The sequence below is a fragment of the Zophobas morio genome, unplaced genomic scaffold (genome assembly GCF_036711695.1).
Source record: "Zophobas morio isolate AGI-343-1 ecotype UQ-CSIRO unplaced genomic scaffold, CSIRO_AGI_Zmor_V1 ptg000006l, whole genome shotgun sequence".
In the NCBI taxonomy this organism is placed as follows: Eukaryota; Metazoa; Arthropoda; class Insecta; order Coleoptera; family Tenebrionidae; genus Zophobas; species Zophobas morio.
Window position 1 is genome coordinate 10,196,797 of NW_026972111.1, and position 25,959 is coordinate 10,222,755.

The following is a 25,959-nucleotide window of genomic DNA, read 5'->3' on the forward strand; positions in this document are numbered from 1 at the left end:
GTCAGAACAAGAACATGTCCAACATGTGGAGGAAGTGCTCCGACGTCTGCACAAACATGGCATAGTCATCAACCCAGGAAAATGCAAGTTTGGCGTACCTGAGCTAGCATTCCTTGGCGTCAAGGTTTCAAACAAAGGCCTGGAACCGCTCCCAGAGAAAGTCAGCGCAATAAGAACTTTCCCAAAACCAAAAACTTCAAAAGACTTGCAGAGGTTTTTGGGAATGCTAAACTATTACCGCAGATGGATCAATGGCGCAGCAAATACCCAAGCACCCCTGAACAACCTTCTTCAAGGGTGTTCAAGTAAAAACGCCGAGTTACGTTGGAATCAGGAAGCTGAGAGAGCTTTCGAAAAATGTAAGTCGGATCTAGCTAACATAACAACACTAACATTCCCCGATCCCAAACTGCCACTCAGTTTAGCAGTAGATGCTTCAGCTGAGGCCATCGGAGGAGTGTTACAGCAGTTGGAAGAATCGTCTCAAAAGCCCCTCGCATTTTTCTCATCGAAATTGACAGCCGCTGAAAGGAAGTACAGCGCCTATGACAGGGAGCTCCTAGCGATCTATAAAAGCGTGATACATTTTAAACACTTTCTAGAAGGTAGACACTTTGTAATCTATACCGATCACAAACCACTCACGTACGCCTTCCAACAAAAACCTGAAAAATGCTCGCCTAGACAGTGTCGACACCTGGACTTAATCTCACAGTTCACCACCGATATCAGACACATTCACGGCTCGAACAATATTCCAGCCGACGCACTATCAAGAATCAGCGCAATTACACGTTCAGAGTTCTCTCTCGCACAACTAGCTAAAGCACAAAAGGAAGACACAGAATTGCAAGAGCTAAAAAAGCAGAGCAAGTTCGCGTTCATCACCATTACAGCACCTGTCATAGACGAACCACTCTGGTATGAATCCAACCACGGCAACAGACTCTACGTTCCAAAAACGTTCCGAAGACACATTTTCGACACCATCCACCAAGTAGCACACCCTGGAGTGAAATCCTCCACTAAACAGATTTCGAAGAAATACTTCTGGCCCTCCATGCGGAAAAACATAGCAACATGGGTAAGAGAATGCCTAAAATGTCAGAAGGCCAAAGTGCACAAACACACCCATGCACCAGTTGGCACGTTCGCAAACCCGGATGCCAGATTTTCCCATGTGCACTTGGATATTGTAGGGCCACTACCCTCAGCAAATGGGAAGGAGTACTTGCTAACCCTAATTGATAGATTCACACGATGGCCAGAGGCAACGCCGATTCAAGATATTACAGCTGAAACATGCGCTAAAGCATTTGTCAACACATGGATTTGTCGTTTCGGAACACCAGCCAAAATAACTACAGATAGAGGTACCCAATTCCAGTCATCACTGTTTTCATCCCTGACACAGATGCTAGGCACACACCACATTAAAACCACAGCCTACCACCCACCGAGTAATGGTCTAGTTGAACGTTTCCATCGGTCACTGAAGACATCTCTCATGTGCCACGATAGCAAGTGGACTGACGCCCTACCTCTAGTCTTATTAGGCCTAAGAACAACGCTAAAAGAAGACATCAATACATCTGCAGCCGACTTAGTTTACGGTACGTCTCTCCGGCTTCCAGGCGACATGTTTGAGGCAGCAACGTCGAACCCACAGACACTGCCCCCGCTGACAAACCAGTTCGTGGAGCAGTTGAAAGCCCGAATGCAGTGCCTAAAATACCCAGCAGCACGGCACCACAACAAGCCCTACGTCCATATGCCAAACAACTTGCAGCAATCAGAGTTTGTGTTTGTGAGAGTGGATCTCATACGGAAACCACTTCAGCCCCCATATGAAGGTCCTTTCAAAGTGCTAGAACGCCACGACAAGTTTTTCACCTTGCTAATTAAGGTAGGGCTGCAAACGTATCCGTTGATAGGTTAAAACCCGCATACGTCGAAAGAATGACAGATTTCACTCCATGCACGAGTACCAACCGTACCGCCAACCCACCAGATGAAGTCCCTAGTGACGATTCCAATTCTGGCGCCGAGACAGTCGCGCCCAACCAACAAGCACGAAGCGAGCAGACCGCCCGATCAGGGAGACGCGTCAGATTTCCGTCGCGCTACAAAGATTTCGTCCAATTTCACTAAAATATAATGCTTATAACTCATTGTACATAAATAATTGTAAAAACTTTCTAATCGCTCGAGTGTTCGCAACCCTCTCACTGGGGAAGGAGTGATGTGGCGCCATCTATGTAGACCTGACCGCGGCGTTTCCCCCCACGAGAGGGCTAGTGAGAATTAGTACTTCTGAGGCCGCTTCCCCATCTACGCGTTTTTGCGAATCTGCGTACGCGTATCGTTGGCATTCGCAAGCTTGCATTTAAACATAGCTTCCCCATTGCGTGCGTATAAACGTAAAACGCGTAAAGGCGTAGCATAAAATATAAGTTAATATAACCTCAAAATATAACCAAGTTGTCATCAGATCTGTCATTACTTTCATATGTAATTCGAAATGGGGAAATATAATAAGAAAGTAGCAGTAGAGCTGTGTCAAGAACTCATCACGAAATTATGTTTTATATACCGAAAAAGGAAAAATAAAGTAAGGAAGATAGCATTACGAAAAAAAATTATTAAAGTGTACGCCTTGTATCTGGAAGCAAAGAAAGCGAATTGTTAGCGCCGCTTATGCTGGATGTCGCGACTCAAGGCTGAGCTTGTGCTGAGCATCGTGCGATTGGGAATATGAGAAGCGGTGCGAGGTCAAGAGGCATGCAAGGAAACTACCACGGACTGGTGGAGGCGTCATTCAGTAGCTGAGCTTGTACGAGATACGTTGTAAAGGATCTGCGAATAAAGAATTTGTTTTGGACGCTGTGTTTTTCTAAATTTGGGGAAAAACAAGCTAATAGAATGAAAGACAGTTTTGGGTGCGACCTATTTTTACTGTAACAAACCGATTATTGCAAGGGGCCAGTGCAAATTTGTCACACACAATGAGAGATTCTGATCCGGAAAAATATTTGAGGTTATGTTTGCAAACCATTCGAATTTGACCGCCGTAGCACCTCTTTTCTACGCGTAAAAGTTAAAGTAAAATCAACTCGAAGCGAAGTGACCTTGGATACGCGCGTAGAAAATTTTCTTGGATTTCATTGGTCGAATGGAGATACGCGACATTCGCACTTCGCAAATACGCGTTCATGGGGAACTTACCTGAGAGTCTCGCTCTGACATGAACACTGCTTTGTATTTTCTCTTGTGTGAACCTTTGTGAATAAATTGTTAATTGTTGGGGATTGAGAGTTATTGAGTCCTGACCAACATCAACCCCACACATCTTTGCGGAGATTTGAAAGTAGTTGCACTTCTGCTTGGACTTCAGTTAGGGTATACAAAATTTTGCTGCTTCCTGTGTGAATGGGATAGCAGGGATAAGAAATTGCACTATGCAAAAAAGAACTGGCCACTACGGGAAGAACTAAAACCTGGAATCAAAAACGTTAAATTTGATCCGCTAGTAGATTCCAATAAGATTTATTTGTCTCCCTTACATATTAAATTGGGCTTAAGTAATGAAAAATTTTGTAAAAGCTTTGGATCGTGAGGGAAATGCATTTAAATATATCAAAGAAAAATTTCCAATGATTAGTGAGGCGAAAATGAAAGAAGGCATCTTTATAGGTCCTCAAATTAGAGAACTCATCAAAGATAAGTATTTTGAGAACATCATTACTGGCAACGAAAAAACTGCATGGACTGCCTTTAAAGAAGTTGCAGCGAATTTTCTTGGAAACCACCGAGCTGAGAATTATAAAGACAGTGCAAAATTTGTTAACTGCATATAAAAATCTAGGTTGCAATATGCCTTTAAAAGTTCACTTTCTACATTCGCACCTAGATTTTTTTCCCAGACAATTGTGGTGCTGTCAGCGATGAGCACGGGGAGAGATTCCACCAAGACTTTGCGTCAATGTTACGAAGGCCAAACTTAAGTACATGAACAATAACACTATTTTCCTATAATTTTGGAAAAGAACCATTATCCAAAGATTCTTTAAATAACAAAAATAATGGCAAACAAAGCGAAAATTTACACTTCTTGACGACAATACTTGGAACACCAACTAGGCCAGCGTTACACGAAATTTGTAAATTAGAAATATGCTCAAAAACATCCGAAACCCTAACTGTCAAACCAGAATCATTCACTTGAGAAGCTGATGAGTCAAATGTACATGTGATATTACTGTAGTCGTCAACAACATAGACAGAAGAGAAATATTTCGCAGAGGTCAGCAATTTGTTTCCCATCACTAACTGTTTCATTCTCGAAAGTCATCTCATTAAGAATGAAATTAGATTTTTTTCTATCACGAACAAATTTCCCAAAAGAACTGAGGATTACTTATAATCGAGTTATTAACTTATCCATATACAAAGTATAGAGATGATCACTAAGTTCTTTGCAACGTGTCCTTAACATTTTTAAATAAAGATAATTGTTCTATTCGAGCCGTACCAGAAGCATAAATAAATTTATTGCTCAGATAATGTAACACATTGTAATTAGAAAAGTAATTGTAATATAAACGAAAATTCGGCTCGCTAATATTGTTACTACCGCACCACCGAGTTCCTAGACTTCTACTTGATCAGGCTTCAGTTCTGTTGTATACAGGGTGTTAGGAAATGCTTGCAACAAACTTTCAGAGCAAAGGCATTACAAAAAAAGGAATCTAAAATCTATGTACAACTTTTTTCAAAAATGTATAGTTTTTCTTTTAAATCGCCTTAAAAATAAGTATCACACCGTTTTGGAACTGCATGGAGGCCAATTTTTCAATAATACGTTCCATTATTAAAATTTCTATTGTTACTTAGCAACGAATTAGGAATGGCAATCTGCTTTCTATCTATCAAGGGAATCGTTAAAAAAAAGCATGGTTGCTTAGTTACCGAGATACACGAACATTGTTCAAATTGTTTCAAATATTATTGTTAGATTTATAACTGTCATTGTCAGTAATACTCATTGAGAAAAAATGCCAGAATACAGCATAGAAGAATATGTAGACATGCATTTTGTTTATGGGGAGTGTGGAGGCAATGCTAGAGCTGCAGCAAGACGGTATGCTGAGCGTTTTCCTGGGCGTCGACAACCGTATCGCGAAACCTTTTCAGCCGTGGATAGAAGGTTGCGGGAGACAGGATCAGTTTTACCTAAAAATCAGAAGATTGGACGAGGTCGAGATCCAGATATGGTCAACATTGAAGAGCACATTATCAATCGTGTTGAAGAAGACCCGTCAGCTAGTACGCGTGAAATTGCTCGAGAAGTAGGTGTTAGTCACTGGACTGTGTGGAGACCGCTACGAGAATCTCTTTTGTACCCGTACCACCTCCAGCGGGTCCAGAGTTTAAGTCCGAACGATTTCATTCCTAGACAAAACTTTTGCCGATGGATAGTGAACAGCAATAATAAAACTCCCGGATTTCTTTCTTCCATACTGATGACAGATGAATGCTGTTTTACTAGGGATGGAATACTTAATTTTCATAATACTCACCGCTGGGCAGATGCCAATCCTCACGCGATTTACGAGACGCACTTTCAACAACGTTTTTCATTAAACATTTGGGCCGGAGTAATAGGTAATCAAATGATAGGACCATATGTTCTACCGGAAAGACTGAACGGAGACAATTACTTTCATTTTTTGGAAACACATTTGCCATTGTTATTGGAAGATGTACCTTTAGACATTCGACGAAGGATGTACTTTATGCACGATGGTGCTCCTGCGCATTTTAGTTTACAAGTGCGACAATTCCTGACGAATGTTTTTGGTGAGAGATGGATTGGAAGAGGTGGACCCATCGCTTGGCCACCCCGTTCTCCCGATCTTAACAGTTGTGATTACTACTTATGGGGTTATATGAAATCAATTGTTTATCGAACTCCAGTTAATAATTTAGAAGATTTAGAAGCAAGAGTTATGATGGCCGCAGAACGGATTCGAAACGATCCTGAAGAATTAAATAGAGTCAGTAACTCATTACTCAGGAGAGCAGAAGCTTGTATTCGTGCAAATGGTGCTCACTTCCAACATCTGCTTTAATTTTCTTGTTTTGTTTTTGCGTTTTTTGTTTTTATTTTCGCTTATTCGTTTTGTTTGTTTATTATAATTAAAGGTTATTTTTCTTTGTGTTGAAAATTGTATTTAACAAATTGGCTTAAATTTTAAAATCGTTGGAAGATTTTGAACAAAGTTTTTAACTTATACAATATATTTCTTGTATTTGTTGAAACTATGTGTTCTACCTTTTTCCGCAAAGCAAAAGTAGAATATAAATTTATTAAGAAAAGATAATTGCTGGACAATCGAAAAATAAAAAGATAATGTTGGACGTTGGAGTGCTAAGCAGTGTTTAACACCAATTTTTACCTGATTTTTGAGAATATTTCAACTGCTTAGACTATTTCTAGGATCTTTTTTTATTTCCTAATATTAAAAAAATTCTTAAAACAAGAACATTTAGTATATGGTTAACCATTAAGAAGTAACAAAGAAAATACCTTAAGCGTTCTATGATTTCGGTACTCTAAGGGTACCTTTTTATTATCAATAATGAAATCACTTCCATTGCAAAGGGGATACTAAACACAGTTTAAGATGAGGGAATTGGCAGGAAACCCGACAGTTATCGTACAAAGGGCAAATGAAAGTGCGTATAAAATGAGTTTTTCTGTCATTTCAGTAGTAAGTGTTCCTTGCTACGGTTCACTTTCGCGTACACGGCTTGCGCCGGGATTGTTTGCTCATCTTGTTCTTGCCCAGGAGCCTCATGTACATTGTGTAAGTTCGAATTTTTACCTACAAGCGGCAAATTATTTTGTTGCAATTTTCATAACGAGTGGTATACGAACGATCAACAAGCGGAGTTAGTTGTCCTACATTCCCAACCGTTCCGCTGCTACATTAATGGACCACATTAGGCGAGTGATCAGACCGGACTCGGAAATATGGACCGACGAACTTAGGTCCTACAGACTCCTCCGAATCTTGGGTGGAGCGTCCTCATTTGTTCATCAAACAGTTAACCATAGCTGCTTTTTTCAAGATCGAACAACAGGGGTCTGTACTAATCAAGTCGAAGGGTAGTGACGAGGATGAAAAGTTTTATCACGAGGTTGGGTGCCATGAGTTGTCCCTTTTTGCCGTAGTATTAGATCAACTGGGAGCGCTATTGCGCTTGAGTTGACGAACTATTTCAACATTTCATTTACCACACTGCTGAAAGATAGATTTTCCTAATCTTTCTATTGTTTTCCTTCGGGATTTTTTTCAGGGGAAAAACGCAAAACCCCCTCTTTCTGGTATCACTGCAGGTTTTCAGAGGCCGTTTGTGGTGTTTTCTGAAATTTCCGTTAACAACCACGTTGGTACCCTTATTAGCGTGTCGGAACCGCGTCTATTTCGTTAAACGTCCGAATCAAACATTTTAAAACTCAAAGGTGTTTATTGTATTGATGTAAATGTGACATTTTTGTCAATTTTTGACAAATTAGATTTAATCGTTTCTAAGGAAATAATCATCTTAGTTCCAGAATTTTCACAACTACCTTAGAAAAAAAAGACAACGTCGGCAGTTCTCAAAATGTGGGGACTGATTTTTCGATACGCTTTTTAGAAAAAAACTATTAACCTTTGAAAAAAGTGTTACTAGCATTTTTTGTTGTTCTCTTCTTCAGGAGCCTACCTTCAAATTTTGTTGCAAGCATTCCCTAACACCCTGTATAGAACCTTGGTAGATTTATTGTAGTGTATTGTAGTTAGGTTGGCAGTGGCAACACAGGGAAGACAAAAACTCCAAATTTGCGTGGAGAATGACAGCGCGCCAAGAGTTAGAAATTAGGTTAAGAATAGACACTTAAGAAAACGTTTTGTAATTGTTCCTCCAAATAAATATTCTATGTTTGTACAAATCGTGGGTGTGTAATAATTCGATATTTGCGGAGAACACTATACTAATGAAAATGTAACATTCCACTCGGTCCACATAGCGCCAAAAATTTTATTCCCCATTTCGTCGGCTTGTTTTTTATGTATTATTTGATGTTCAAACTACCGTTGAAAGAAATCATAGATGGGTTTCAAGTGGCAGATCGAAACATATTTTCCTTATTGTGTCATATAAGAGCCTAATTTTCCTATTAGCTTATCGTCATTATTAGGTTTTTGTTCAATATTTACAAAATGAATGTGTTGATTGCCATACTGTTTGAAATTATCGGTGTATTCAGCTGTGGTTGCCAATAGCACTTTATTCTTTCACGATGTGTCTCCCTACAAACGTCTTGATTTCTTCAGCTGTTGTGAGTAGGAATTTCGCTTGCTTTTGAACTGCATACAGTTTGTGTTATCAGCTGTTAAGCTGGAACAAGTCTTCTGTAAAGTATTTTTGAAAAAAATGTAATGGACTTTTTAGTTTGATTACATCAGGATGCTTTTCTTCATGTCATTTTATTGTGGGAGTTAGTAAGTTACATCTTTTCTTTTATAAAATTTCAACCCGTATATCTTCATCTGATTTTGGTTTATTTCGACATCTTTTCTGTGCTTGTTTCTCGTTTCCTTGATCAGTACCAGCTTACAGTACATTATACATTACTCTACTGATTCGTTCAATCACAGCACCTTTTGCCCAAGTCCATCCGTTCCCCTTGTGAATCTTCGCATAAACCTCGTCATTTGGTTTGTATGGCCGTAACTTCCCACCCCTTTGTTCACAGTTATTTTTCTCTAGGGATTGGATTGGTGAAGTTAAGTCCATTTGAATCCTTATTTTTCTTCCAAGCATTTCTTCTGCTGGCGCTGTTTTCCTTCCTTTCATGGGGGTTGATCTGTAGCTCCATAAATATGTTTGGCGTGCTTCAAATATGTCTTCTTCGTTTCGTAACTTCTTTAGAGCCCTTTTACATGCGTCCACAAAGCGCTTGGCCATTGCTTTGTGGTGAGTAAGGAGCCGTTTGCATATGCTGGATTCCATATTCCTGACACATCTGATTAAATTGGTCACTTATAAATTGAGTTCCATTGTCATTAAGCTGGAGCCCCAAATCTTACAAATATTTCTTTCAACAGTTTAATTAATGCCACGGCAGCCGTGCTGTTTTAGTTTTTTTAGATTTAATTGAGAACCTGCAGTTGGATGATGATTTTGCATCGATTGGTGAGGAAATAGGAGAAGATTTAGATAATAGGGTAAAACGCCAGTTATTGGACACCTGACAGTTATTAGACATTACAAATTTAGGGCAGAACCGTAAGGTTTCTATTTCAATTTATTCGAATTTCTTTCGTTAGGTGGCGAGGGTGATTTTTGCTTTAATTGAAAACAGGTTGACATTGGAGATTTCAATTATCAATCGTATGTTTACGCGGGAAGAAGTTTGTAAGATATTGTCACAGGCAGTTTTCTTAGGGTTTTGTTACGAGGTGCTAAAGTTGAACGTTTTGATTTAAAATTGCACAATAATAACAATTTTACGTTTTTATTAATTTCTATAAAATCTAAATAGTTATTGGACAGGTGGCCAATAAATGAAAGAGACTGTCCAATAACTCGATTAATTTGCTGCAGTTTTTTGAAAGGAAAAAAAATGCCCAAAATAAAAATATATGACAAGTCAAAACTTGATGAAGCCATCAAGGATATAAATAATGGGTCAGAATCATATACTCGTAGAAGTGCTGCAAAAAAATACGGAATTCCTGAATCTATTATAAAATTTAAATTGAAACGTCCTGGACATAAAGATATTTTTGGTCCTTCCCCAGTATTAACGTTTGAAGAAGAAAATCTTCTAGAGCGAGAGGAACAAGTGATAACGGGTGGATGACTTCTGAAACCGTCTACCAATGCATAGCAAATGTGTTTTATCCTTTTATAGAAAGCTTCCCAGCAGTTTTATTTCTTGATGGCCATAGGATCCACTTAAACTATCAACTAAGGATTTAATGCAACAAACTAAACATAGAAATAATTGCACTATACCCAAATGCGACCAGAATTTTGCAACCGTGTGACGTTTCCATTTTTCGGCCGCTTAAAGGAGCATGGCGTAACGTGGTACGAGAGTGGGAGGAAGAATATCCTCAAAAAATTCTAAATAAAGCGTCATTTGCCCCACTATTAGAAAAATCAATGACTTTAAGCACTAAAAAAGAAACAATCATAAATGGTTTCGAAGTAACTACAATATTTCCGTTCAACCCAAATGCAAGTGACTACACAAAATGTTTAGGCCAAGATTTGGCAGAATATGAGGAAAACCCAAAACAGTCTCGGAGTTTAGATTTTAAAACTTTCTCTCAAATAATGGGCGAAGAAAACATTAATTTATTTAAGAAGTTCAATCATGATGTTGAATTAAGTGGTGAACGCGACTATTTTAAATTATTATTTAACGTTTGGAGATTTTTTCAAAACAAAACTGAAAATAATGAGAAGTCAACAAATAAAACTATAGCTGAACCGCAAGTCAATATTATACAACACATCGTCATAAAGTCTCCTATTAAAAATCTGCACATCGAGGCCGCAACAAGGAATGACAACGAAAATGATTCCAACTTTCAACTAAGCACAAGTAGAGTTACTGTCGACGACACATTATTAGGGAAATACTTAACGTCCCCCAGCGCACCATTTAGAAAAGGTAAACGCAATGCAGAAAGGTTTCCATATGCGATTACTTCCGAACTAAACCAAGAAATGTTCAGGAAAAAGCTAGAGATCAAGAGCAAGAGGAGAAGCAAAAAGAAGAAAGAGAAGAACAAAAAACTCAGAAAATGGCATAAAAGGAAAAAGACTAAAACTAATCAGTCAGGGTGATATAACGACGAATGAAATGCGATGACTGTAGAAACTGTTTCCCAAAACACCACGAAAAAACATACCAACTGATGACGATTTATTTGTTTGTCATAACTGTTATTTTGAAGTAAGTGATAACGACAGTGAAGAAATAAATTAATAATAATTTGTCACAGTCTGACGAAAATACAATTGATGGGTTATATGCATACCTATTATAAAGAAGCGCAAAAAGAATAGGACAACGCAACAAATATCGCTTCTCAGGTAACAAATTTTCCAAAACAGGATCAAGCGATAGTTTTTACCGCTGTCGATGATCTTGTTCTAATGGACTATGTAGCAGCAATAGGTGATTATTGTTGCACCAAAAAATGTTCTATTTGTTTCTAGAATTTCAAAAGGTCGGGTCTGCATTCCCGGTTTTCCAGTATTCTCATTAATGGTATAGAAGTTAGTCTCCGTCGGTTGTTAACTCCTTCGCGACGAATTATTCTATCAAACGTTTGTCCTTCGATCCCTCATGATGTTTTCGTTAACAAGATTAAAGCTCTTGGTTTTACAACGTTATCTCCAATGTCTTTTCTTAGAGCCGGCATCCAAAGCGATCAATATGCTCACGTCATGAGTTTTCGACGACAAATTCATGTTCAACCAGATGACAAAATAAATCTTCCAGAATCAATGGTTTTGAAATATGAAAATACCAACTATCGCAAATTTTTGACATTTGATGACATTAGTTTTAAATGTAAAATGACTGGACACTTCGCTAGTGACTGCCCGGCACCGCAGGCCACTTCTCGTAGTCCTGAGGCTGAGGCCAATGCGCAAGATGTTTCTGGAAAAAGGCATATAGACGATGATGACTCTTCTTCGGGCATTTCTCGTCTGGATCTTATTAGAGGTACTCCTGGTGATGATGATCGTAGACCAAAAAAAATTAGACCTAGCAACTCTTGTGAAAGTCTAACTCCTATTTCTGAGCTACTTGCCCCAGCTAAAAATTTAATTGATAACACGGATCAGTACCCATTGAGCTTTGACACATTCGTGGAGTTCATGGAGAAAGCAGTAGGTGATGGTGACATTTTAAAACTAACGCGTTCATATACAAAAGATATTAATGGGGTGCTCACTTTATTGTACGACGTTTATCCTATCATTCATCAAAAAAGCATTAAAAATAGGTGTAAGAAGGTGCAGAGAAAAATTAAAAAAGCAATGGCAAAAGAGAAAAATGCTGACGATCTGGTTCCCGATTTGTCAGCTTTGCAAGACGAATCGGTTGGTACTGACAAATAAACGCACTTGATAAATAGCATCAAAGCTTTTTTTTTTTCTCTTTGCGTCTTTTTCTCTTTTTCTTTTTCTCTACATGCTCAATTTTAATCCTCTCATGGATAATAATTCTTTGTCCGATTACTTTGTCAGCATTGTTGCCTAGAATAATGTGGCATCTTTGATGGCAAAGTTTGACGATTTTTGTGCTTTTGTTGACATATATAAACCAACGATTATAATGGTTGACTTCTTTTATAACTGATGCGTTAATATCTCTCGATGGATATACCATTTTTCGATCGGATCGGGTTGGAAGGGGTGGCGGAGTTTGTGCCTACATTTCTGATTTGGTCCTCGAGAATTTCACGATTACGCCCCTTACTGGAAACACTGGTGGTATTGATTCTCTCTTCTTAAAAGTGGCTAACAGCAGCACAACTTTTGCTCTAGGATGTGTGTGTAGACCATCGCCATCTCTTTTCAACGATGATATAACTCTTTTCAATCAGATTAGTAATATATCGAATTCATATGACAAAGTGTATATTTTTGGAGATTTAAACCTCCCAGATATGGATTGGCCTATTAGTGGCAGTCATTCCTATTCTTCTTCCTCTCAACTTTTGGTGGATTTGCTGCTTAACAGTCATCTTGATCAATTGATCACGCAGCCAACAAGGTTCAGGTCGAACCAAAAACCATCTGTGCTAGATTTAGTTATAACGTCTGATGACAGTTCAATCTCGAACTTGGAATATTTGAATCCAATTGGTAAATCGGATCATTTAGTTCTAATGATGGATTTACAAGTTTGTTAGACACGTCGAAGGAGAACTATCACGCTTGAACGGAAGATGATGGATTTTGAAGCCCGAAATAAGCACTTAGAGAAGCTAGATTGGAATTGTCTTCTTTCGGATTTGTCGATAAGCAACAATTGGGATTGCTTTAAAGCAACACTATCTGATACTGTCACACAGTACACCACTAGTTCCACGTTTAAAAGATCTTCATCAAAACCATGGATTAAGCTCTGGTTTCCTAGGGTAGCGGTACTGTTATGTAGCGGCCGTAATATGACGGTGAACTACGTCACGTAGCGTTGACCAAAAAGACGGTTGTTGTGACGGTGACCACTGATGTAAACTAACAAGACGGTGTCGGTCCGTAATTAATTTAAAAATTATTTCCCTATGTTCTTCGGAGTGTTCTGATTTATAATGATGGATGATCTAGACTTGGCACTATTAATTGTCTTGGAGGATGAAGAGTCATCAGAAGAGGAGTCAAAACGTTCAAAAGAATCTGATATATTCAAAAACCGTGCAACAGAAGGTGCATATGAAATTTTAATCTGTCGTCACCTGCACTGCAACGAAGAAAAATTCAGGCAATATTTTCGCTTAACTCCAGTGTTGTTTGATTACGTTCTAAACTACATCAAAGATGATATTACGTCAAAACCATGCAATAGAAATAAGAAGCCAATATCGCCTGAACAAAAACTAAGTTTATTTATAAGGTAGGTACATTTTTATTTTTTATTAGACTGGCGTAAATGTATTTGACTCATCAGGGGAAAATGATGCGTTGGAAAAGTAATCACCACAACTACTGGCACTTGCTCTTGATGTCGATGGACTGTGATAAGGACTTATTAGACTCTGCTCCAAATATTTTAACTCTGCATTACCGACCAATGTTCCAATATGCATCCTTAATTGTGCCTGATCATATGGTGGAAGCTTTTTTACAATCTTTGCCATAGAACAAAAAAAAAGTTCTGTTTCATCTTTCTCTGCAACTGCTGGTGTCGGTTGTCTCTCAGCTATTTTTTTAAGCAACTGCAACCGTTCATCAGAACTTTTTCTCTTCCTACATTTCTGCGGCGTACTAGGCACAGTTTTCCAGCGGTCGCGGTCCTCATCTGCTTCCTGAAGCAGGTCATTTTCGGCACCATCGTTTGGGTAATTTACTTCATTATCCACTGACTCCTGTGTAGCTTGACTTTCTTCGGTGTCCGTATCTTCTGTTGTAACAGAAACAACCTCACGACCAGGGATATTAGTAATTGTGCTAAAATTTATAGTATTAAGTATAATAGTAGTACCTCAAGACTCTACAAACCTTGCTTTTATTACTGAATAACTGTCTAAAAATGACAGCAAATCAGACCTCTTTTTTGCTGCATCACCACTTGAACCAGTGCCTGGTTTTCCTCTTCGTCTTATGTAGTAGTCCCTTATATAAGCCCACCTTTTGCAGCAGTCGACAGCTATAAGCAGAATTGTTTTTTATTTAACAGCCCAACTTTTTTTTCAGGTATTTAGCAACTGGAGAGTCATTTAGATCATTGGCATTTCAATTTAGAATATGCCATTCATGGATCAGTTTCATTATAAGACAAGTTGCGAACAGCATTATCAATAACTTGTTTAATGTAATTATGCCACCACCAACAATGGAGCATTTGCGAAGAATTTCTAATACTTATATGTCTACTTGGAATTTTCCAAATTGTGTTGGAGCCATAGATGGAAAACACATACGAATAAAGGCACCCAAAAACAGTGGATCCACCTACTTCAATTACAAGGAATATTATTCAACAGTTATGCTAGCGATTGTAGATGCAGAATGCAAATTTGTAGCAGTAGACATAGGTTCTTATGGTAGAGAAGGAGATGCAGGAATTTACTTGAAGAGTACATTTGGAAAAAACATTCTTAATAACACATTTAATATTCCTCCACCACAAACACTGCCGGGAACAGGTGATGTGGTACCACATGTGATTGTTGGCGATGAGGCTTTTGCTTTACATGCAAATTTGATGAAACCTTATCCGAGAAGGCAATCACAAATTGATCCATTGAAAGCTGTATATAACTATCGACTATCTCGAGCAAGGAGAACAACTGAAAATACTTTTGGTATATTATGTGGCTATTTTAGAATTTTTTTCCAGCCGATCGCCACTGCTCCAAAAACTACCGCCAAGTTGATTACTTGTGCCTGCATTTTATATAATATTTTACGAGAATCCAAGGTTCTTGCTCCTAATCAAGTTAATTTTGATGATCCGCTTCCACTACCTGAAGAAAACTTAATTCCTCTGGTAGCAAATAACATTCGGGCACCACATTCACCAATACAAATTCGTGAACTATTCAAAAATTATTTTAATGGAGCAGGCGCTGTCGAGTGGCAGAATAATTATTACAGACAGCATTGAACGTCCGGATTATACTTCATCTAATATTTATGCATTAATATGTAAACAGATATGTTAATAAAAAATATATATCTACGTACCTGTTTTTTGTAATGTCTGACCGATCTCAGCCCAAAGATTCTGTTTCAATTGGGCCTTCCGATAATCTTTGCATTTTACATTGAAAATAATCTCGTGATTTCTGACAAAATCAATCAGAATTTCATCCTGTTCACTGCTCCACGACATCTTGGGAAAAGAAATTTACCACCGCACAAGCACAAAAACGTTGCAACAAGTGTTTGCTGCCGTACTAGCGACCGCCAAAAACATGACGGTGCCGCTTTGTAGTAGAGCGGTGACGTTCACCGTCAGCTAAAAATCCAAGCAGATTTGAATGTATGTGCACGTTTTATGTGACGTCATTCACCGCCACATTACGGCCGCTATATTCCGGTACCGCTACCCTTGGAAACCCAAGCTTTAACGGGAGAATTTTAATCCTAGTACGCAAAAAGAGAGCACTTTGGCGAGCTTTTAAACGAACTGGGACCGAAACGAGTTACAATGCTCACAGGGCTTTTTCTAACCATCTTTCGACTGTCATCAGAGAGGCTAGACTTGATTATGAGAAGCGTATTGCAGAGAATAAGGACACCAAAACTCTTTTTAAGTATATTCGCACTACTTTATCAGGTCCAGCTAAAACAGTTAAGGTTAAAGATGCGGCAGGCATGGTTAATGATAACAGTTACATCGTTGCTGATATATTTGCCGATTCCTTTGCCAAAGTGTTTACTGTGGAACCTGTATTGTGGGGGCTTTTTCTACACCAAAGATAAGCGAATGGACAGTGCAGAATATTGGAAGTGTGACCAATGGGCGTGCAACCATTAATAGCGATGGTGGAATAAAGTTGAATGGTGTGCATAATCACGAGGGAAACCCAGCAAAGTTGGAAGTCGCGGAGGCTGTTGGCACCATAAAAAAACGGGCACAATCCGAGAGGGATGCTCCGCGAGCTATTATATCTCGTGCAGTTTCATCCCTTAGCGAGATTACATCCAAGATGCTACCGACGATGAGCAGTTTAAGCCGTTCCATTCGCTATGTCCGCGAGAAGGAAAATTCGGGTCCGTCAGTGCCTTTGTCATTAAGTGAATTGACAATTCTGCCACAGTACCAAAATACCGTGAAAGGCGACAAATTCCTTCTCTATGATTCCAAAGATGATCACCGAGTCCTAATCTTTGGGACCACCAAAAAAAATCTAGAACTGTTGTCGAATTCTACTACGTGGATGATGGATGGTACGTTTCAGACCGTGCCGGCCCTATTCTACCAATTGTACACAATTCACGGAGAAATCCGGGATGCGACTTTCCGTTAGTGTTCGGCCTTCTGCCTAAGAAATCCGAAGCCATATATGTGAAACCCACTGCAAACCACACTGTAAAATGGGAGTTTTTTTCAGTGATGGACAGTTATTTATGTAAGAAGCCCGAAGTAACACATCTTGCAGTGTGTGACACAAGAGCAGCATTATGCTTAAACAAGGAAGATGTTGGTGAAGACAGCGCTGGCGCTTTCTTGAGCGCACGTGCGAGTCCCGGATCGCCGACGTGATGGACCGACTAGCGGGTCGTACTCGCACTCTCTGCAAGTGACCACTGTGCGGTAAAGACGTGTTGTAATTACTCAATATATCCATGTTCTGCAGTGCGGCCTTTTATTTGTCTTTTTAATACATCGTCCCGTAACAGGTTATGGGCCCAGAACACGCGTAACCGCGAAAGTACGTGTTAAAAAGTGCGCGAACACGTCGGCACGATGAATTCGAGAAATGCGTCAATACTGGAACTCCTCGGTAGGGAAAACTACGACACGTGGAGGCTTCAGATGCAGGCGCTACTCATCAAGAACGACTTGTGGGACTACGTCTGCGGAAGATGCAAGAAACCCGAAACGGAGACAGATAGCTCGTGCACGTGGGTAAGAAACGACCTCAAGGCGAGATCGGACATCATCCTGTCAATTAGTCCCACCGAGCTGAAGCAGGTAAAGCACTACGAAACATTGTGAGAAATGTGGATCCGATTGGAGGAAATTTACCAATCGAAAGGACCGGCAAGAAAGGCGACATTGCTGAAAGGTCTGATACTGCACAAAATGGCGGAAGGCGACGACGTGCGTGAACACCTGGCGAATTTCTTCGACACCGTGGACAAACTAGGCGACATGGACGTGACCATTAACCCAGACCTATTGACGATCCTCTTACTTTACAGCCTGCCAGCCAGTTTCGAAGTCTTTCGATGCGCCATTGAATCACGCGACGAATTACCAACGCCGGAGGGCCTTCGCATAAAAATAACAGAGGAGAGCGACGCGCGCAGAAACAATGCGCACAGCAACAGCACACGCGGCAGCACTTTCGGCGCCATGGTGGCCAACAAAGATGGCGCACGGCGCGCTCACGGAGGAAGATCGGAAGCAACCAAGGGTGGAACGGTGAAGAACTCTAAGGAGGGTCGAAGCTCAAAAATCCGTTGCTTCAAGTGCAGGCAACTAGGGCACAAGGCGGCCGAGTGTCAACGTAACCAGAGAAGCGGACCCGACAGACGCGCCAATAACGTGTGCTTACAGGCTTCGTCGCGAGTGCCAACGCATCGCGATCGCGACTGGTGATGGACAGCGGGGCTACCGCACACCTGTGCAACGACGTCGAACTTTTTCGCGAGTTCAGTGGTTCGAATCGCGGTTCGTTAAGCCTCGCGAATCACGCGACTACCGAGACTATGGGCGAAGGCACCGCACATTTCGCGACGGACACGACCGGTGTGAGAACTGAAGTTTCGCTAAACAAAACCCTACACGTGCTCGACTTGCGTACGAACCTCGTGTCCGTCAGCAAGATAACCGATCGTGGGTTCGAACTGCACTTTCGAAAAGGAGAAGCAGCGATTCTGTACAAGGAGGGTAGGCTACGGCTACGCGCGGAGAGGATTGGTGATCTATACTACGTGCGCGAATTGACGACCGACGCGAGTGCCGCATTGTCGAGTTCGGGAAACAACCGCGTCACTCTCGAGCTGCTACACCGACGCATGGGGCACGCGAACACTAAAGACATTACCGATGCCGTACGAAACAATCGTGTGGACGGCGTGAAACTCATGAGCTCGCAGAGAAATCTTGATTGTGATATCTGTTTGCACGGGAAGATGACCAGAACCCCGTTCCCAAAGAAATCGAACCGAAAGTCGGAGCTCTTGGACCTGGTGCATACGGACGTGTGCGGACCCATGACAACGGAATCCATTGGGAGGGCCAGGTATTTCGTTGAGTTCGTTGACGATCACTCGAAATGGTGCGAGGTTAGATTTCTAAGATGCAAGTCAGAGGTATTCAAGGCGACTACCGATTATCTCGCCCTCGCGGAAAACCAAAAGGGGAGGACCGTGAAGTGCATCCAGTCTGACAACGGTCGCGAGTACACGAGCCGCGAGTTCGAGGACTACCTGGCGCCTAACGGTGCCGTACAACCTAGAACAGAATGGCACGGCCGAGAGGAAGAACCGTACCTTCCTGGACGCCGCTCGATGCCTGCTGGCGAAGTCGGGGCTACCGGACACGTTCTGGGCCGAGGCCGTGAACACCGCGAACTACCTAAGAAACCGATTGCCCACGGCGAGCTTGGGCGGCCGAACGCCGTACGAAGCGTGGACGGGGAAGGTACCGAGCGTCTCCCACCTGAGAGTATTCGGCAGCAAGGGGTTCTACCTGTAGAGAGGGCCCGGAAAGGGGAAGCTGGAACCTCGAGGGCAAGAGGGGACTTTCCTCGGGTACGCCAGCGAATCGAAAGCGTACCGTATTTGGTCCCGGAGGAAGCAGAAAGTTTTCATATGTCGAGACGTGAGGTTCCTGGGGGAGACGAATCACGAGCCTCGAGTCGACGGTGTCCCGCAGGTGCGCCGCCGCGACATCGAACTACTCCGGGCGGTAGACGAAGAACAACGAACGGGCATCGACGACGTGGTCGACATTTCCGACTTGGGAGACGGCGACGCGGGGCCGTCAACGATCCCCGACGAAGCTGACGTCGACGTGTATGTGGAGGCGGCAGAGGGCGCGAATCCAGACAAAGATACAAAGGCCGGCGGAGTCGCTGCGAGCCACACCGACGAACGTGGAGGAGACCCACCGGACGACGACGGCGGCCATCGCGTCAGGGCCCCAGGTCGGCCCAGAATCGTGAGGACGGGGCAGCGGGGCAGGCCGAGAAAAGAGTACCTGACCGTACCTGCTCAGGGGGCGACGGGCGTCGAGGCCGTCGATGACGTCGGACACACTTTCATGTCCGAGGTGCCCATGAAGACGGCGATGAGGAGCGCTGATGCCGACGCCTGGCGTCGAGGCGGAGTCGGCGTCCGTATTGAAGAACGAGACATTCGTGCTCGTGGACCGCTCACGACAAGACAAAGTGGTAGGGAGCCGATTCGTTTTACGCAATAAATATTTTCCAGACGGTACGTTCGACAGAAGGAAGGCCCGCCTGGTGGCGCGGGGCTTCAGCCAGCAACCGGGCATTCACTTCTCGGAATTTGAAACCAATTTCAAATGGCATGAAGTTTTTTGAAAGGTACTGTGTGCTTATGTTTGATGAAGTTTATCTTCAGCCCAATCTTAATATCAATTTAAGGACCAAGTCTATCGATGGTTTGGTAAACACAGGTCATAGTTGCATCTTTGACATTGCAGACCACGCACTGGTATTCATGTTACGTGGTATAAATCAATCGTGGAAACAACCCGTTGCCTTCTACTTTGTTAAAGGTGCAACCAAAACTTTTGACCTAAAAAATATAGTCAAGTCTGTGATACGAGCAATACATTGTAACAGCCAAAAATACCACTAAGTCAAAGAACCTGAAAAGGCCACCTAAACAATAACTTGATCAATAATTATATCATCCACATACCCTATATTTTATGAAAATCACTTTTATATACAACAACTAAGGGCTTTGATTATAATTATTGTTTTCCATCTGTCCGATTCACAAAATAGGTTAGGATTTTTCTAGAATGTAAACAACTCGATTTATGAATGAAATCGAATCCCTCCTTCTACTATTCCCGTGCTCTTCTATTGGCCAACTCCATCTGCGTCAAAATGTCGTTTCCGGTTTTTTCTTCCTTGGTTTTCAATAAAATCAGTAGCGGAAACGGGGCGAGACTATTTTTACATCCTTCTGTTGAAGAGTGATCAACCACGTCGAATCTTCCAAATTCTTCTCCAAGTGATTTCCGGGTGTAGGTGCAGAATTTAGATATATTATTGGATGTCCTGTACATTCAAGTAACGTTTGATGCCCTCCCCTTCGATTCTATCGGATTATAACGCTGGGAGCAACTCGACCTTGGTCGGCTATTGAAAATTGGAAATTCGTAATTATTAAAAGAGCCTTGGATCATCCCTGTTGTCAATGAGTCTCTTCATGTGGTGGAGTAAATGGTGTATGTATTTCCGTGAAATTCCTCTTACCAAAAGGTGTTGGGCTTCCCCATGTGGTCGAGATGTCTTCCCTGTTCGTGGCGTCCGTTCTTGTCTCCTATGGCCTTCATACTAGTAGTATTTACACTTACAGGCTCTTTTTTTTATTCCCCCACTGGGATACATCTCTTTTTCCCTACATCTCGTGGATTTTTCCTGGAACTCGTGTTGGAAGGAAATTGGCCGGATTGATATAAACTTCTCCATCTACTCGTCGGTCCCACCACAACGACTAGAAGGTCCCCCAGGTCTCGAGGCAACTCCAGCTTGAAGTCCCAGCTTGCGTAGCAGCTAAGTCATTATTATAAGCCCCTATTTAGACTTTTTCGCGTATGTGAAGTGGCCCACTACGGTTAACTTCCATTGATTTAAAGTAATTTAATAGTAAATCGAAAGTGTTATTGAAAGTATAGTTATCTAATAATTTCTTCATCTTAATAGTTCAAACTCTTTAAATATTACTTAGTTACATTTCATGTATTAGCTTCTTCGTTCTAATTCAGTCAATAATTATCTTGTTAATTACGTCGTAATTATAAAATAATAATTGAGTTCAGACAATCTTTCGAAATAACCTAAAAACTGTATAATGTTATAAGAAGGTGTTGACCAACATGCCGGTTGCTTATGGTAGATCCAACCAGAGGTGGATAGTGTAAATTCCTGGTCTTCGCATGCGAATACGGAATATTTTCCCGAGAGTTTGGAAAATTCCCCAAGGTAAATAATACCCTAACCTCAATCATTTGAGAACTCTCAATTCGTTTAATTCATTCATAGATAGGGTAGATTACCATTTGAAACTAGCGGACTCGTGATCATGCGCGTTGGTTTTTGCCCGAGGGCATAAGTTTGGAAATTGAGGAACTCATTATTATTTCTCAACAATTTCATTTTCTTTAGGGTTAATTAAAGTATACCAGTTTAGTGCATTATTATTGTACATAATAAATTCTCGAATTTGACTGGCCTAATTAAAGATATTAATCAGAGAAAAGTTTATTAATGGATGTAACCCCTCCCACCTAGGAGTCTCATCTCATTTATTGCTAACAACAAGGGATTTTTGCTAGCCAAACCTAGGGAGAACACCAACCCTTCCTAAGGAAAAGAAATAATGCAATAACATAACAACACAGACTTCTGCATTTTAGCCACGGTATCCGATAAAGGTGCACCGAATGTGGCTGCAATGCGTTCATTAAGTCGTGATTTTGTCCGCGAAGGTGATTTTACCTTCAAAGTGGATGAACATGAGATTTTGCATATTTTTGATCCGCCTCATTTATTAAAATGGTTCCGCAATAATTTTATTAACAAAGACATCCATTTTGAGGGCAAAATTGCCAAGTGGAGCGATCTACGGTTACTGTATGAATTGGATGGAACTGATCCGGAAGGAAAAATTTGTAAACGCCTAACGGAAAGCCACATTTATCCAGTGTAATGGAATGAGTAAGTTTGAATTCGTTAGTCAGCAAATGCTTGTCCATTGCAAGGAACTAGGTCATCAATAGTGTATAAAAGTGTAAGTGATAGCTAAAACAAGGAAGTGTTAAGTCTGGGTTTGTAGTGGTAATATGGGTAAATAAATGGATAATAAATATGTAGTGGTGTTATTAACCAACCACCGTCGTGACTATTAGAGAGGACATCACATGGCGACCCTGCCAATCGGGGGAAAAAAAGTGTGTTAATACGGCAATAGTATTTGGAGTGCAGATTGGGAGGTTCACAGCAGTCCAAGGAGGATATTGTAATAAATAGCAATGCAGGTGACATCCAGAACTCCGCAGCGGGAAATACTAAACTTTCGGTGCACGAGGTCACTACTATTGTTATAGTAGTGATCCTGATAGGTGTAGTAGCCATCTTCGTAGGAAAAATTTGTAAGAAGTGGCTTGAAAAGGAGATCATTCAAGAAGTTGTGAGGGCCCAAAGTCGAGAAGTAGTGTAGGAGAAGGAGAAACAGCGATGCCACCGGAGAAGAAGATGTCTGCGTCGGAACCCCGTCCCAATGGACTCCACCAGTGTGTGATTGTGAAGTGCGGGAGTGAAAAAAAAAGGCCTGTAAATAGTTTTTCCCCAAGTGTAACAGTGTAAATGACCACTTTAGACGAACTCAAAAGTCTACAGATAGAAGTAAGCCTATTCAGAAGAAACTTGAAGAAGGACAATATCACAAGACGTCGGGATGTGCAGGTACTTCAATGTAAAAGTGAGAAACTCAAAGAATTGCGGCAGAAATTTATAGTTGCTAAGAATAATTTTAACAGTCAAGTGCATGTTTTAGATGTGTTAAATAAGGCAAAACGCATTGTCTCAGATATAGAAGTAAGGTTAGAAAGAAGGTGAATCAATTTTAAGTAGTAGGGTAGCACGATTAGGGCAAACTGAAGCAGCTTCTGACTCGGCTGAGAGTTCTGATAGCTCCGATAGTGTTAATTCTGCGGGCGTAAATTTTAAAATGACGGAGAAATTCGATTTAAAAACAGCGGCTAGTCTGCTGCCTGTTATGGACGGTTCGGAGAGAGCTACAAAGCAATTAATCGACGGCATTGAGATGTATGATAGTATGCTAGACGATAATGGGAAAAAACTTTTAACTACATACGTTTTAAAGACGCGTTTATCGGAAAGTGCGAAAATTCGGATGAAATCCAGCTACGCGACAAATTGTCTTTTAATCGCAGATATAAGAAACTATTTACTAACAAAAAAGTCTCCAGCGTCATTATCTGTTCAGTTAAGTAAAGCAAAACAGTACTCCAAATCTGTGGAGGAATTTGGTAGATCGATCGAGGAACTATTGGTAGACCTGACGATAACTCAGGCCGATGGCAACCGACAGGCATTAGAAATTTTAAGACAATCAAATGAAAAAATTGCTATAAACGCTTTCGCAAACGTATTAGAAAATTTTGAATTAAGAACAATAATAAAACCTAGGAACTATGAAAAATTAAGTGACGCAATAAGAGGCGCGAAGGATGAAGAAACACCAAAATCGGAAACATCATGTCAAATACACCGCTTACATAAACAAAATTATAATTGGAATTACAATCGCGGTAATCATACCTTCAGAGGTACAACAAATAATTTCAGAGGTAAAGCCAATAATTTTAGAGGTACAACAAATAACTTTAGAGGAACAAATAATTTCAGAGGTCCAACCAATAATTTTAGAGGTACAACAAGAAATTTCAGAGGTTCAATAAGTAATTTTAGAGGATCAGCAAATAACTTCAGAGGTCATGATAGAAGGTACACTAGAGATAATAGTAGGCGGAATCAATCAGCGTTTCGTATGAATGCATCAGCTAAACGAGAAGTTGAAAGAGAAAATTCGGAAAGTCAGTTTTTTCGAGTCTAAAATTGTTGATGGTGAAACTAATGATACAATAGTGTTAAGTATGAATGCAGTGAACTTTGTGCGAGTAAATTATCGCGGGAAAGAATTAAAATTTTTGCTAGATACAGGTGCAACAGCTAGTGTAATTTTTCAAAATTCTATTGCGCAAGATGAGGTTATTGATCAAACACGGAAAATTAAAATACACGGTATTGCTGGTTCGACAGTTTCGCAAGGTTCGGTACAATTATTGCTTAGTTTTAATAATGTTGAAATGCAACAGGAATTTTTGTTGATGAGGGAGTTTGAATGTGGAATGAATGGTGTAATCGGTGCTGACTTTTTCATAAAACATGATGCAATTATCAATTACGAAAAGAATGAATTTTCCTTTTGGAGTAATGACCGGAAAATTTTTATTCCAATTGAATCGCAATGCGAATTTTATACAGAATTCCAAGCAGATGCGAAATTATCAAATATTGTTATGTCGAGAATAATGACGACTATGTGGTCCTTCCTGATGAAATATGCGAAGGAGTTTACATAGCCGGAAGTATAGTATGCGCTAGAGATAACTTAATACCTGTGTAAATATTAAACGTTAGAGACGGTAATGTTAAACTGAAAAATTTTCGACTAAAATTAGAGAAAGCAACCAATTATCACATTTGTGAAGCAAAAGAAACTATGCAATCGGTTTCGCGAGTTGACAAATTATTGAAGTTGTTAAAAACTGACGACTTAAATAATGAAGAAAAAATCTCAATTCAAAAAATTTGTGCCAAATACTCCGATGTATTTTTGTTAGAAGGTGATGAACTGACAGTTACTAATATTTATAAACAAAACATAAGGTTACAAAGTAATGCGACTCCTGTTTACGCTAAGCCGTATCGGTTACCACATGCACAAAAAGACGAAATACATCAACAGGTCGGTAAAATGTTAAAAGACGGAATTATCGAAGAAGCTAGGTCAGAATGGTCCGCCCCTTTGCTAATCGTACCTAAAAAATCCGCGGATAATTGTATCAAGAAATGGAGAATAGTCATTGATTATCGAAAATTAAATAAACAAATTCAAGATGAAAAATTCCCATTACCTTGCATTACAGAAATTTTGGATTCTTTGTCTGGTGCAATGTATTTTTCACATCTTGATTTATCACAAGGTTATTATCAAATTGAACTAGATGAGGCAAGTCGTCCTTGTACCGCTTTTCTTACAAACCAGGGACAATATCAGATGAAACGACTGCCGATGGGTCTTAAAATTAGTCCATCTGCGTTTTCGCGAGCAATGACAATAGCAATGGCGGGATTAAATTACACTAGTTGTCTCGTCTATATGGATGATATTGTAATTTTTGGGAACAACCTACTAAATCATAATAAAAATCTAGTTAAAGTTTTGGGAAGATTAAGACAAGTAAAATTACGGATTAATCCAAATAAATGCGAATTCCTAAAGAAAGAAATTTTATACTTAGGTCACGTAATCTCAGCAACCGGAATTTCCCCGGATCCCGAAAAAATTCGTGTTATTCAAAATTATCCGGTACCAAAGGATGCGAACGAAACGAAAAGATTTGTAGCTTTTGCGAATTATTATCGACGATACATAAAAAATTTTGCATACATAGCAGTTCCATTA

The 25,959-nt window shown here is 40.5% G+C and overlaps 2 protein-coding genes across 2 annotated transcripts in view; one reads left to right on the forward strand and one right to left on the reverse strand.

Moving 5' to 3' along the window:
- Nucleotides 1-25,959, reverse strand: part of LOC135123821 (uncharacterized) — a 183,826-nt gene that overhangs the window by 48,546 nt on the left and 109,321 nt on the right. The gene's annotated exons all lie outside the window — the stretch shown is intronic.
- LOC135123083 (uncharacterized) lies at nt 13,248-15,487 on the forward strand. The gene is made up of 2 exons (XM_064047587.1): nt 13,248-13,699; nt 14,500-15,487. Exons 1-2 carry the CDS (start codon nt 13,398-13,400, stop codon nt 15,410-15,412), a joined length of 1,215 nt encoding a protein of 404 aa, XP_063903657.1. The 5' UTR covers nt 13,248-13,397; the 3' UTR covers nt 15,413-15,487.